This window comes from Falco peregrinus, chromosome 3 (assembly GCF_023634155.1).
Source record: "Falco peregrinus isolate bFalPer1 chromosome 3, bFalPer1.pri, whole genome shotgun sequence".
NCBI classification, from domain to species: domain Eukaryota; kingdom Metazoa; phylum Chordata; class Aves; order Falconiformes; family Falconidae; genus Falco; species Falco peregrinus.
In genome coordinates, this window is record NC_073723.1 from 9,171,195 (window position 1) to 9,185,531 (window position 14,337).

Here is a 14,337-nt window from a genome sequence, read left to right on the forward strand (position 1 = left end):
GAATTCATTCACCGCTCCCCATGGGCCGGCAGGTGCTCGGCCATCCCCAGGACAGCAGGGCTCCATCATGCGTAACGGTTACTCGGGAAGACAAACGCCATAATGCCAGATGTCCCCCCCCCTTCCTTCTTCTTCCCCCAGTTTATATACTCAGCACGATGTCATACGGTATGGAACATCCCTTTGGCTAGTTCGGGTCACCTGTCCTGGCTGTGTCCCCTCCCAATTTCCCATGTCCCTCCAGCCCTCTCGCTGGCAGGGCTTGAGAAACCGAAAAGTCCTTCACTGAGCATAAACATCACCCAGCAACAACCAAAACCATCAGTGTGCTGTCAACATTGTTTTCACACCAAATCCAAAAGACAGCACTGCACCAGACACTAAGAAGTAAATTAATCCTCTTCCAGCTGAAACCAGGACACAGAACAATCTTTATGGGGCATGTGGCTGGTACAAATAGATCTGTGCTCTTCTGTGGATGTGGTTTTTGGCAATTATGTGCTACTTCCTACACATAAAATGCAATACTACAGAGTACTCCTTGCATGCCTTTCCACAGGTGGCTTACACACTGTTCTTTTCAGAGGCTGCACCTGATATGTTCATATAGTCAGACACTGTGATCATCATGCAGGAGGTAGATCTTGCCTACTGAGTGAGATAGGAAAATACAGCTTGCCTCAGTGCTAGAGAGCAATACTCTTCAAATACTGTAAGCAATACTTACAAGAGAATACTCTTGTAAGGCAGTTTTCACTGAATTCAATCTATACAATACAGTTCTGCTGAATGTAATCACCATCAGATATCCTTGAAAGAAATGAGATTTTGTAACAAACAACTTTGCACTGAAAACAAATATTTTAATAATAAATATCTTAATAGAATTAGAGACACTAGTTTTCCACAGATTCAGTAATTTGTGTATCTAGAGTATTTTCCTCTCAAAAAAGATGAGCAAAAGAAATAACTAGTTTTCTGGCTTGCTTATTTCTGGCAAATTCATTAGTCAATGTGTAATTACCTGTTCATTCTTTGATTTGGTTTAAGCAAGAACACTCTGTTAATGTATTACCTTCCTGAATGAATTGGATTCTTCCAGTAATTGACTTATTGTCCTACGTAAATTAGAATACATTATCCTTTATTGTTAAATGTAGTTCGATTTATGGTGCAAATATTGCTAGAGTAAGAGTTTCATAAACAAAGAGATGCTAATTAGTTTAGGATTAGCTGATCTAATTCTAAATAGGTACCAGTGTTTTGTGATCTCATTAATGAATATGTAGTTTCTATACACATGTCTTTCAGGTATAGTTAAAATTCATCTTTTGCTAGGTTGTATGTTTGCTTAAAACGCCTTATTCACAGTAGAGATTCTCTATTATTCAGTGAGTAAAAATATTTGTCAGAACAAAGCAGAAAATTGTTCTTTGCCATAAGCTGTGTTTACATTGCCTTTTCAGAGAGGCATTAACACGTTCCTCAATCCTGGTTTCTGTATTTGGAGCAAGCGTAATAAGATGGTGAACTTGAGAACTATCTTGCAAATCCATGAGAACTTAAAGGCAGACAGCAAGGGAAATAGGTAATGTTTGATGCTTAGAAGGTCTCCAGCCCATAAATTTATTATTTAATAGGTAAGGTTGTTCTTATGTTCAAAAAAGGCATGTGCAAATCATCTGCCACACCAAAGGGATATTTTTTTTTACAAAAATTACTAAAAAATGTGAATATTATTTCCTTGAACATAATTAGCAACTACTGAAAATCCAAATTAACTATTGATATCTGCAGTACTTTCAGTGAAAGAAGTTTTACTTCTGTGAACAGTAATAAACAGATAAAACCCCTGTCACATAGCAAGTAATTCCTGCACCAGTGGAAGGATTTTATTGTAATTTCTGTCTGACTGAAGTTTTATTGTTAAAATTGCAAAAAAGCATTATTTGATCAAGTTTATCGTATCTCTTCCATCTTGAAGCAATCAAATAATTTTATTTGAGGTTCTGGAAAATCAGAGGGGTGGGGGAGAGAGAGGGAGAGAGACATGGTGAGTTATTTCCACACAAGAAAAGACTTGTTTCTATTGTGAGATCTTCAGTTTGTTAAAACTTAAAAGTGGAAAGAAAATCTACCTGAGTGTGTGAATTTAAACAAAGCAAATGTTTATTCTCACTCTGCAGGGGGGTACCCCGCTAGCACTCTGCAGGAGAGTATTCTGCTAGTACTTGCAAGGCCCTAATTATTATTGAATAAAACCGGAGACAATAGGAGGCTTGCCATTGACTTTCTCAAGGCCAAGATTTAAGCTTTATGGACACAATTAGGCTTCCCTGGGTCCTGGAGAGATTTTGCCATGGAAAATTATTTTCCCCAGGACTTCAGGAAGAACCATATGCAGAAGGATTAGGAACAAATCAACACCTCTGTTGTTTTGTTGGGCAGCTCTTTCAGAAAAGGATGGAATATAAATTCACCCAGACACCACTCTTCTGCCTTGCTTCCTGCTTCTTCCCTCTCCCAAGGTCTTTGTAGCAATAAATTGCCAACCTCTGTCTGGGGTAAAATGACTTCTATGCTTGTCTCTTCCTTGTCCATCCCCAATAGCAGCGGCAGAGGTGGTTGTTCTTTATTTTGTCTGTATAAAACAAAAGTACAGCCACAGCTATAGAAAGTGGAGATCTTACCACAGCCATACAATAATTTCTGTTCCCAATTACAAAGATTTTTAATTTTTTTCTATCTATTATACTGTGTTTTCCCCTACTTCTTCAGAACATTTATTTTATCCATTAAGAACATGAGTAAATCTTGCAAGTAAATGCTATAACTTCATGTAAACTCAACACATTTTTTAAAAGATTGCATTGGGACAATCCAGCAGAGACAATCACCATTCAGATTTATAATTAAACTGCTCCACTTAAGCAGAAATAATTTAGTCTTGAGCTGTGGAAGATATTTTTCTTTTGCTTGTTAGTATATATGTGTGACGTTTTTATTAAAAAGAAAGCAACCAGTATTCTTGCGCAGTGCAGCTTAATGATATGTAAAATATGTATGTATCCATAATTTACAATATATACAGGTTTTCTCTGATTTGGTTCAGTTCTGTGTGGTGCCATATAAATGCTGTTTTAAATAATTCAAGCCTGAAGCCTGAATTCTATCTGGCACTACCTGTGTCTTAAGAACCTGCTTTTCTCCCATCCAGAGATCAATTGATTAAAAGACCCCACTGAAAGAAAATAACTGTTTCTGCAAAACTGCCAAAAAAGGTTTCTATTGGTCAAGCTGGAAGAAAATGCAAACCATGCAGTGTGTCACCTACCTGTATTGTTTCAGCATAATGAAATAAATACATACAACATAACCCTTTCCTATGCTGCTTCTGGAATCTGAGGAAAATCAACAGCTGCTCTGTGAAAAGGTGATTTCATTAATACAGCCTTTACAAATATTATTTTGAGAAAATCTTACAGCTGGAACATGGGTCACATGATTGCGCTTGCTTGGAATTGAGACACCTGGGTGCAAAAGAATTCTTTCAGCTTCTCTGCTGTGCTTTCTGTTCCTGTATCTCATACACATTAAGCATTATTGATTCATGACTGCTGGATGATTTTGCATTTTATTTTGTGTCGTGGTATGCTTGTTTTCCTGGGGATTTTTTATCCAACTTAGGTTAAGACAAAGATATTAAAAATTCAGAAAGTAGAATATTTCACTCATACAATTCTGTGCCTGTAAATGCCCTAAAGTTACGCCTGTTATGTATGTGTTAAAATTAGTATTTTTCACTTCTGTGATAAGAACTAAGATTTTTTTTTTTCCTATTTAGAACAGAGAAGTAGCCACAGAGTTCATGACAATATGCCTTGTCACAGTGATGGGCAGGTTGAGGCAGAATCTTTCTACTCTGTCAGTTCCTGCCTGTTCTAGTGTGTCATAAACCAAAAAGAGACACCTTAATGGCCAGTGCTGTACAGTAGGTGTGATTAACAGAAGAGTTTTTTTGTATTTAATATAACATTAAATTTAAATACATGAGGAAGAGAGTTTTTATATTAATTTCCAATGCTGTCAGTGAAGAAAAATATTTGAAATTGTGGAAATAAAATGTATTATGGGAAAGATCAAAATGAAGAAAGTTTAATCAGCACCAGAAGAATTTAATAGGCCTTTGCTCTAAACCCCCCCAAGATCAGACTGGAATGGAAAAGCATACTGATATAAATAAAAAATGAAATAGCGGAAGATTTATTTGCTACTTAAAGTTGCAATCAATGTCAAATTGAACATAAGCTTTTATAATCGGTTTAGAATCTTTGACCTCTCCAAAGCAATGGACTTAAACTGCTATTCTTTCAGCATATGTTTCCAACATTGTGTTTACTCAAAAACAAGGACACCCGACAGATCTAGTCTTTCTTTTCATGTCCTAACGACAGGAACTTGTTCTTTTAGATTTATGACAGAGCTACCATTAAAAGTACTTAAAAGTTGTGTATGTATCAGTGATTTTAAAAGATTATTGTTAATGTTATCATCTTTGAGACATACACACAGAGTCTGCAGCGTATGTAGACTATGGGGCAATGCAACAGGAGTCTGTATGGTGATCTGTGTCCTTTCATGTCTCTGCAGGTCAGAGAACTGTGGCTTCCTAAAGCAGGGTAAACCTAGTTTAGGGAGCCTTACAGAGGATGTGCTTCTAGGAGCTACACTGAACCTCTGACTGTCCAGAGAATCTGTTACTAGATATTTTGCAGAGCTCAGCCAGGGAGCCAGATTCAGGCTTGGGATTCCCTTTGAGTGTGGTCAGGTGCACCATTTCTACAACTATGGAGGTCAGCTAACTCCTAACCACAGTCCCCTAACACAGGACTCATTAATGGAAGAAGATAACTGTCTTCATGACTACTGTTCCTTTAAATTTTTATGAACGCATAGTTGAAGATATATTTCTTCTCCTAGTTGCAGCTGTGGTGTGGAAATGTATGCTGCTCCACAGTTACTGTCCTTCACATAGGATGCTGCCTCCTCAGAAGTGTATCTCCAGCAGGAAGTTGGAGTTTTCCATAATTAATTTCAGAAGAGCCAGACTTACAAAGCTGCTTTAATTAGATGGGGCAGTATGATGTAAAGCAGTTCAAAGGAACTCAATTAGCTCCAGACATTTGGGTTGGAGGAGTAAAAGCAACCAGAGGAAGGAATGGGAAGCTATGCAGAGCCATTATCTCTTCCAGCATTGGATTTCATTCCATAGCCCCTGTTTGCCATGGCGGCTGTCAATAAGCGTCTGTCTTTTTTTCTGTCACTTCAGCAACAGGATGTCATACAGTATGCTGCCTTCTCTGTGACATATTCATAGCTAATCCTACAGCCTACAGAAAGGCATTCCCAACTGGCATCAGCAGGTCAATTCCTATGAGAGAAAATGGTTGTGCAACTGAGCAGCTGAAGTTATAGCATCTATGGGAAATTAAATCTCAAGAATAAAGCCTGTTCACAGTGTCATGACGCATTATTAGGTGAGATGAGGCATCTCATATATTGATCATGTTGGACTTGGTATTCAAGCATGTGTATTCTGATGCTAATGGTATATTTTCCATGTAAAGCCCAACTAGTTACCATATAAGGAATAAGGAAAATAAACCATGATTTTATACCTTGTAGCTTAAGACATCTATAGAGTCTAATTCTACAGAAAATGGATCACATTCACACCCCCTTGAAAGCAAATAGTTTTTGTCATTTCTTTTCAAAGTACAAACACCTCATTTTAGACTGAAAATATCTAACCTTGCCAACTGCTTAATTTCAGTGACACTTTGTAAAATAAAGCTCCTGCTTGTTCTCAACTTCTTGAACAGTGGTTATCTGGTGATCTTCAGAGAGACTATCTTCATAAATATAATTAGGTAGTCATTAGGGAGTATAAATTCTCCTCTAATAGGTCTCTTACATTTTTTCTTATGAAGATAACATGTTTCATGTAAAGGCTTCCTAAGTCTCTAGTATCTATTTTTATTTTATTTGTTCATACAGCATATTTTGTATTTTCGTGCATTGATCTTTTATATATGTTCCAGAAAGGATACGGCAGGGAGCATAATGCAAAATAATATATTACTGTCAGTATGTAGCATCCAGCAACACGCAGGGCATTTTTATATTCTTACAGTGATTCCTGTTTCAAGAAGAAATAGTACAATCATATGTACTACCTAAAAAGAGCACCACCGCTTAATACTTACCATTTTAATTAATTACAGCAGTGCCATTGGGTGTTTTGCCGGTCTTGCACAATTAAATAGCAAGAATTCAGAATGTGATTGTAATGTTGTCTTTTCTTCATTTAGTTTTCAGAATTAAAAAAAAAAAAAAAAGAGAAAGAATTATTTCCTTGAAAGGGAATACAAGTATCTGCTGCTGAAAGCTGTGATGATTTTTCTCCAGACCTCTGTTTGTGGCCAATTCCCTTCCCTCATTTCTCAGTTTCAGGCATCAACGTTATGCTCCCACTTAGCCACGGGGACTCCAGCCAGGCACTGGTACGGAGGGAGCGCCAGTGCTTTCACAGATGTAAATCAAACCAGCTCCACTGGTGCCAACTGAAACGCATTAATTTGTAAGAGGTGATGTCTTGCACAGACTCCTTTGAACCAGAAGATAGGTTTACCATAGATTTGAAGCACACAGTAGTGAAAAGAAAGGAAAAGGCCACATCTGTGCATGAAGATGTGTGGCGTGACCTCACCTTTCCCATCTGATGCACTAAGGTCTTTGGACTGTGAAGGTTTCAGATTCAATTCTCTGCTCTGTTCCTGTAAATACTCTGAAAAACTCTGAAATTAAAAAAAAAAAAAAAAAAAGATGGTGAGATCATTTGCCACTGAGCTGTCATCAGCAGCTGCACATTTCATTGTAGCTGGTATTAGTTCAGCAGGATGTATAAAACTGCATTGAAGAAAGAAGAAATTAGAAGTTGATAAATTTCCTCAAGTTTTGTCTTCCACTGTTGTCTAACGGCTAATACTGAAATTTGTTGTTGGAAGCTGTGATTATGTTGTTGCTTTACCATGGCAATGCCTAGAGGCCTCAGTCGATTCATGGTCCCATCAGCTGTAACCATTCTGCAGAACATTTCTCTCAAATGGAATTCAACATAACTGTGGCCTTAAACCTATCAACATACATTCACAGAGCACATCATAACGTGGTATTATATGAGTTCAGTAACAATAACATAATAAAAAAACCAACTTCTGATATTGATTCTTACTTTAAAGTTTAACAGAGAGAACCAGGACACTTTCCATATGTATCAACTCCAACTGAAATGGTGATGTAAAAGTCATCATCAGAAATATATGCAAGTTATAACTTACATAGATAATTACTTGTATGGTTAATCTATAAAGACATATTTTCGATAGATTTTTATTACAATATTTTACTAGTGCATTTTTTTTTTCTTTAGCATATTTTTGTGTCTATAGGAAATGAAATTTCATTTTAAAAAGTACTAATTTTGGAATGTGCTTTTGCAAAAGTTACTATTGAAATCTGCATAATGTAAAAAACCCATACTTGTAGAGTTGAATTAGAAAAATAACAGTCCCTGACCCCTCAAGTCAGTGATGTTGATAGGGTTGAGGATTCCTTTGAATTGACCAAGTCAGGTACTGTTTTTATTCCTTGCTAATGACTTATTTACCATCATATTACTAAATGCCAACCACACTCATTATTGGCAAAGTCTGGTCTGACTTAGTATGTTTAAACTAAATCCCTGTGACAGAAGGAGATAATGTTTTATTTAATTGGGTAATCAGTGTTTAATTTAAATAAAGTTCAGCTTTATTTGCCAAACAGAAATCATTAGAAAAAGTGTGGAAAACCTTGTTATTTAATTCCTCTTGAATAAGAACATATTCTAATATAATTTGGACACTGTTCAAAAGATACTTCAAAATGCAGAACCATGTTGGCTATTACTATTTTTATAAAAATTAGACAGAAGTATGCAATTCATGGAAGTAAACATTTTACTAAACATAGGAAAAGAAACCATAGCAATACATCCCTAAGAAAATTAATCATGGTCATAAGATATGCACAGCTGGCTAGTTCAAATAATTATTTTTTTTATCCTTGGTATATTTTTATATACACACACACATACATCCTTTAATTGACATTTTTAATTACTGTTTAAAATTCTCGTAGCACTAAGAAAGCCTAGTCATGGATGAGGGTCGCTTGTAAAAGCCCTGTACAGAGCTAGTACAAAAACACCCCTTCCCATTGCAAATAATTTTCAGTCTCAAGAGGAAACAAAACCATCTTTTCCAAATAACCTTTAAAAACCATTCTTTTCTTTTTTTTTTTCCTTTTTCTTTCACCTCATAATTTTGCAGTTGGACTCCATGATCTTAAAGGTCTTTTCCAACCTAAATGATTCTATGATTCTATGATTTTAGTTATTACTTTTTTCCATGTGTTTATTTTACAACTTCTTTTTCATATGACCCATTTTGTAATAGTGTCCTAACTCCTCCCAGCACAAGCTTTAGCTTGCAGTCTTGCCTGATTAATGCATGTTAAATGACTATTCAGAAGATGCCCAAGGTAATTCATAGTTTTAGGATCAAGAAACATTGGTACTGAGCAGATTTGTGAGCAGATTTTGCCTTGTCCCTAATTGTCCTTGGAGCGTTGTATGTAGGTGTGGGTGTGTGATGGAGAGGGTAGGAAAGAAAATATATTTGATTCCGTTTGATTAGCAGCAATTGCATTGTTGTTTTTCATTATTCAGTTTCCTGAATTAAAGTCTCTGAAAAACTTCCCCCCACCTCCCTCCAACTTTTATCTCAGCAAAAATTTCAACTTTTTTATATATTTAGAGAGAAGGAAAAAAATACATTTATATAAAAACACTGTGAAAGAATCTAATTACCAGTTTTTAAAAGGAACTATGCAACCTGCGTAGACCATAAAGTTCTTGCTAATAGAAAATATGTGTAGAATAAATATCTTTTAAAAGGGCAATATTCCAAATAGAAAGTCTTCTTGGGTGGTTAGTATTAAAGATTTCTTTAGACTTATTTACACCCTCCTCTTACGTAGTGGGCATCCCTGTTCCAACACATAGACTTTTGCAGTAGAGGATTGCCAAAATAGCTGTGCTTGCATCCATGCTTTCCAAACAATAATGGCTGTTTCTTATTTCCTCAGTTCAGGTTGTCATCCTGTTTGCAGTTTTAGGCAATAACTTGAGTTGACTGACTATTTTGCCTTCTTAGTTTTCATTCTGCATCTTACCCAAGAAAGGATTTGTAGACTGACTCAGTCTGGCATCTGGTATCGGATATGATTCAAGAACACTGTTACAGTTTCTGCATAGATTAATGCAATTTATTTCACAAATTGTCTCCATCTTATTATTCATACTTGATTTTTTTTATCAGTCTTTTCTTTTGCCATATGTGTTTTTGTTTGCACAGATTAGCAAGAATTATGGGATGATATGTCTTCGTCATCACAGAAAAATATTCATGATTTTCTGCACTAACAAAGTTTGCTGCAAAAAATGATTGATTTTACACTTGAGGTGGATTTGCCCAAAGATCTGACAATAAACTCTGTGTTAATTAGGTAGTGAGAATAACGGTGCAGAACTGAGCAAAAGTACAAATGAATCCCTCGCATTTCCAAACCTTTGTGGCATTTTTAGTATTCAAAATTTACAAACAAAATGTAACAGTAGGGAAAATCCATGTGGATACAATCGTGTACCACCCTGTTGTAGTAAATTCAAGTAATTCTGAAATGTAAACACGCGTGGGGGATCTAGGTAAGATTTGAGCACTTGTTTGCCCTGTAGCTTTGCTCAAATAGCAGAAGAGCAAGAACTAGAAAATAAGTATAAGCAAGAAAGAGAAACAGGATACAAACCCAAAACTACTGCTGGACACAGTGTCAGAAAAGCTGGTCTCTGACAAATATTCTGTATATTTTTCAGCACAAAAAATAAATGTATTTTCTTCCAGTGCAATGCAGCTTGTAATACATAAATCAGAGACACACTAGCAAGCACTGAGTCTTTAGCCTAAACTGCTTTCTTGAAATTTCAGGCATTGAAAGTCAGGATAATTAGTTTGCCCAAGTCCAACCAATGCTAGTTCCTCACTCTCCATCCTTCCATTTAATCTCAGTACTGTATGCCTTTGGTTATTGCAGAATTCAGTTCATTTTTAATTAAATCAATCAGCTATTCCCCTACAGTAATTAGGGACTTTGTAATGTTGAATTGCCTCACAAATAGCTCAATGTGGGTTGCAAATAGCATACATTTGTGCTTTGTTCAGCAATGGCATCTAAAGAAGCCTGTATCGAAATCAGCAGATTAGCAAGATTTGATGAATAAATACAATGTGACAGATCCCAGCTAATGTAAAGCAATACAACTTTGCTTAAATCAATGGAATGGTTCCTCGGTTATACTAGCTGAGTGTGAAGCACAGTAAACACATCTATAACTGTAGAATTTCTAATGCTGCCAGTTATAAAGTTTTTTTTCTCCAATGCATTTGGAAAAAAGCTATGCTTGTGCTTGTCTTTGTATTTCACTCTTCCTCTTAGGAGCCCTTGTTTTGCTTTTTTCTTGTTATACTTCTTGAATTTTTTCCCCAGCTAGGGGAAGCAACTATAATTATTTCTCTCTGGTATAATCCAAGTGTTCGGATAACACATGCAACGCAGCCTTATTTGTTACTAGTTGAACATAAACCCTTCAGCTGGCAATCAGAAAGATACTCAACCATCTCAGCTTTAGAGCCAAATCTGATGACAGGAGATGGGAGTAGAGACAATATTCTTGGCACACTTCTCTGTTTACAAATCACTGCTTTGAAACCACATTCCTTTGCTCTGTGATATTTTTACTTCCAGGAGTATGGAACAAGGTAGGCTTCACAGTAAAGCCCAGACATATTTTATTTAATACAGGGACACAGGGGAAGAAAATGGTGTGGTATAATTTCTAGCGTTTTTTCTTTGAGCTTTGTCATCAACATTATTTTTTTCCACTTCATGTGTATCTGTTAGCCTCTATATGATAGTAGAAGGAAAATTATAAGTTTTAACTGATCAAGGTATAATGGAACAGCAGGGAACTTGTGAGCCACTTAAAATGATGAGGAAGAAATAGGCATTAATTATGTCAGGCTGCATTATCTTTTCATTTTGCAAGCAAGGAAATATTTTAACATCTCAGAAACAAAATGCTTCAGACTGGAAAGATAATTTAAAATCACATGCAGGGGGCAGCTAGATAAAGATCAGAATCTAGTATATTCACTGAGCAGGAATGATGAGGTGAAAAAGTAGGCATAGATAGGCTATATTCATGTTCGCTCTGTCCCACAAACCATGACCTCTTCCGCGGTCACAAGGACCTATTTTCAATTTCAAGGCGATAGCTATAAATGTTAATAATTGCCTTTACCTCTTTCTCTGTAGCTTAGCTTCTTGCCCCATTACCAAAACCATTTAGTTTCTCAGTAATTCATTTTCTACATAATCTCCTTTCATGTCCCGTGTTTCCTCTATTGTGTTTCACCTTGGGCAGTATATAATGTAAATAAAGCCTATACCCATAATCACTTTACTATACTACTAAAGGGAATTCACTATTGAAAACTCTACAACCTGTGTCCATTATAGCAGATCTCTTTAGTTCTCATTAGATGGGACAAGCAGGTGAATATTTTAGAAGCTATTTCAGCATCAGTGATGTAACCTTGAATATATATTCAAAACATTTAGATGTATTTAAAGAATGAACGTGAAACAGATGAAGGCATTTGAGAAAGAAGTTAATCATACTGTATTTTGATTACAAAAATTCCTGTATTTGACATAGTGTTTAAGGCCACGTTACAGTAGTATAGACACTGATCAAATGGACAAAAATGTCCAAGAACCTATAGTCAGATATTTCTTTTTTCCAAATTAGAAATAGAGATTTAACATACTTATAGCCTCAAAAATGGGTATATTTGTATTTAAGGCAAAAATAATTGAGTTAAGGAAGGAATGATTGAGTCTTATATTATTCCAATGAACAAGAGAACTCCTAGCTTAACACTGACCACAATGTGGTTATCTCAGAAAGGACAGAAACAAGCAATCACCTCTCTGTGTAAGAGGTAGTATTTTTAATTCTGTTTAGCATTTACTGTAATTAAGAGGTCTATATTGTCTTTTTTAAAACCAGGTCTGAGACTGAGTTTAGGATTCTGTCAAGGTCTTTCATGTTAAATGAAAATTAGAGACTTCCCTTCTACTCTTTAGAAAACCAAATGCCTGTGAAAACTTTTGACACTGTCATGTCATCTCATGTTTGTTTGATGTGCTTACTGGTGGTTTTCCATCCTTAGTCTGAAATTTCAGTTTATAACAAATTTAAAGCCCTGCTTCATTGCAGTTTTAGGAGTGAACATTATTCATGAGAGAAAGCAGGTGGAATTTTGAAATGCTTTCTATTCTGGGTACTAGATGGGGATAAAAAAAAATTAGGTAATGTGCTACTCATTTTTTTTCTTGCACTTAGGGGCAGTTACGGACTTTGAAACTGGTTCCTCTAATGCCTTTTATTACATAAGAGAGAAAAAAAAAAGCTCCTTCCAGCCTAGAAAAAGCCATTAACGTTCTTTTCCTCCCCCTTTTTTTTTTGTATTCTCAAGCTTCATTCAGACTTGGACAAGGGAGTGGGCACTGTTAAGTATACCCTTTCAGGAGATGGTGCTGGCACGGTTTTTACCATTGATGAGACCACAGGAGACATCCACGCCATAAGAAGCCTAGATAGAGAAGAAAAACCTTTCTACACACTCCGGGCTCAGGCTGTAGATGTTGACACCAAGAAACCACTAGAGCCTGAATCAGAGTTCATCATCAAAGTGCAGGACATTAATGATAATGAGCCAAAGTTCCTGGATGGGCCTTATGTTGCCAGTGTCCCAGAAATGTCTCCAGTGGGTGAGTAAGAAGCTTTAAACACTTTGATAACTATTTGCAGATTACATAATTGTCTCAATGTGCATTTCCTGCTGAGGAAAGAAAAAGAAGGCTGACATGAAAATGTATCTTCTAAAACTTATTATTAGAAATGTCTGGCTTTGTTCTTAGAAATATATAGATTACAGGGTTTTTTTAGCTTTATTTGCTTATTTAGAAACTCATTCTCCTGCAAAATGAATACTTGTCAGTCTTTGAGGACAGGAGGAGAAAAAAAAATAAATTCAAGGCAGGTATCTAAGGTCCAGGAGTTCTGTGTACCCCCAAACCTGATATTTCACATAATGAAGTACATTCTTCTGTCTTCCTAGTTTACGTTGACTGTCTACTGTACAGAATTAGATGGTACAACAGCATCTTACCATTACTGTTCTTTTATTTGTGGCTGTTAAAGTCCTACAGCACTTGCATGACCCCCTAATTGTGAATTAGGAGGCAATTATTTATCCATATCCTGCTGCACTGTGGGTGTTGAAAGCAATGATTGCCCTAACCTGGTGCTCCACAGTGCAAGAACGGGAGTCAGAGAGGCTCAGCAAGACTGGCACAGGGTCTTAAAAACCTGATGTCGAAGAAAATATTGAGTGCATTGGATACATAAGTTAAAAAAAAAAACCAAACAAAAAACAAAAAAACAAAAAACCAAAAAAACGGAGAGAGAAGACTGACTGGAAACATGGTAAGTTTTAAAGAAGCTAGTATATAGAGGAGAGAACAATTTTCTTTCCAAAGAAAAGTGGACTGTAGTAAGGATACTGAAGCACTTTTGTTTGAAGAGTTTTGACACTACCATTGACATTTGCTGGGAAAGACATAAAGAGTATTGATCCTGCTTTGGAGCAGGAGAATAGACTAAATGGGCCCTTCAGGTCACTGCCTGATGGCTGATTCTGGAATGGTCCTGAGCAGTGTGTTTGCAACACAAGCACACTGCTTGTGTCCTGCTGCCAGATGGCACTTCAGGCTTCCCTGCAGGCACCAGAAATTAATTCATTCTGGGCTGGGAGGCCTTTAACTTCCCAATGCTAGTTTCAGCTTATTGCCATTTTCTCTCCTAAATTGTCTTTTCCCAGTACTTCACAAGCCAGCAGTAGTCATTTAATACTCCCTGTAGCTGCTAACAGTTTCAGAAGTTTTCTGACTCTTAAATGTGCAGAGGGATCCTGTTGTCCCTTCAGCTGTGCAGCTCAGGTGGTGGTGTTCTGAAACACAATCCAGGAGACAACTAGCTATTTACACAAG

The 14,337-nt window shown here is 36.5% G+C and overlaps 1 protein-coding gene across 4 annotated transcripts in view; it reads left to right on the top strand.

Moving 5' to 3' along the window:
* Positions 1–14,337, top strand: part of CDH12 (cadherin 12) — a 220,798-nt gene that overhangs the window by 85,711 nt on the left and 120,750 nt on the right. For all 4 annotated transcript variants that reach the window (XM_055800777.1, XM_005243727.4, XM_027795760.2 and 1 more), the window contains one exon: positions 12,762–13,056. In XM_055800777.1, the coding sequence (XP_055656752.1) occupies positions 12,762–13,056 (295 nt within the window). The remainder of the gene's footprint in view (positions 1–12,761; positions 13,057–14,337) is intronic.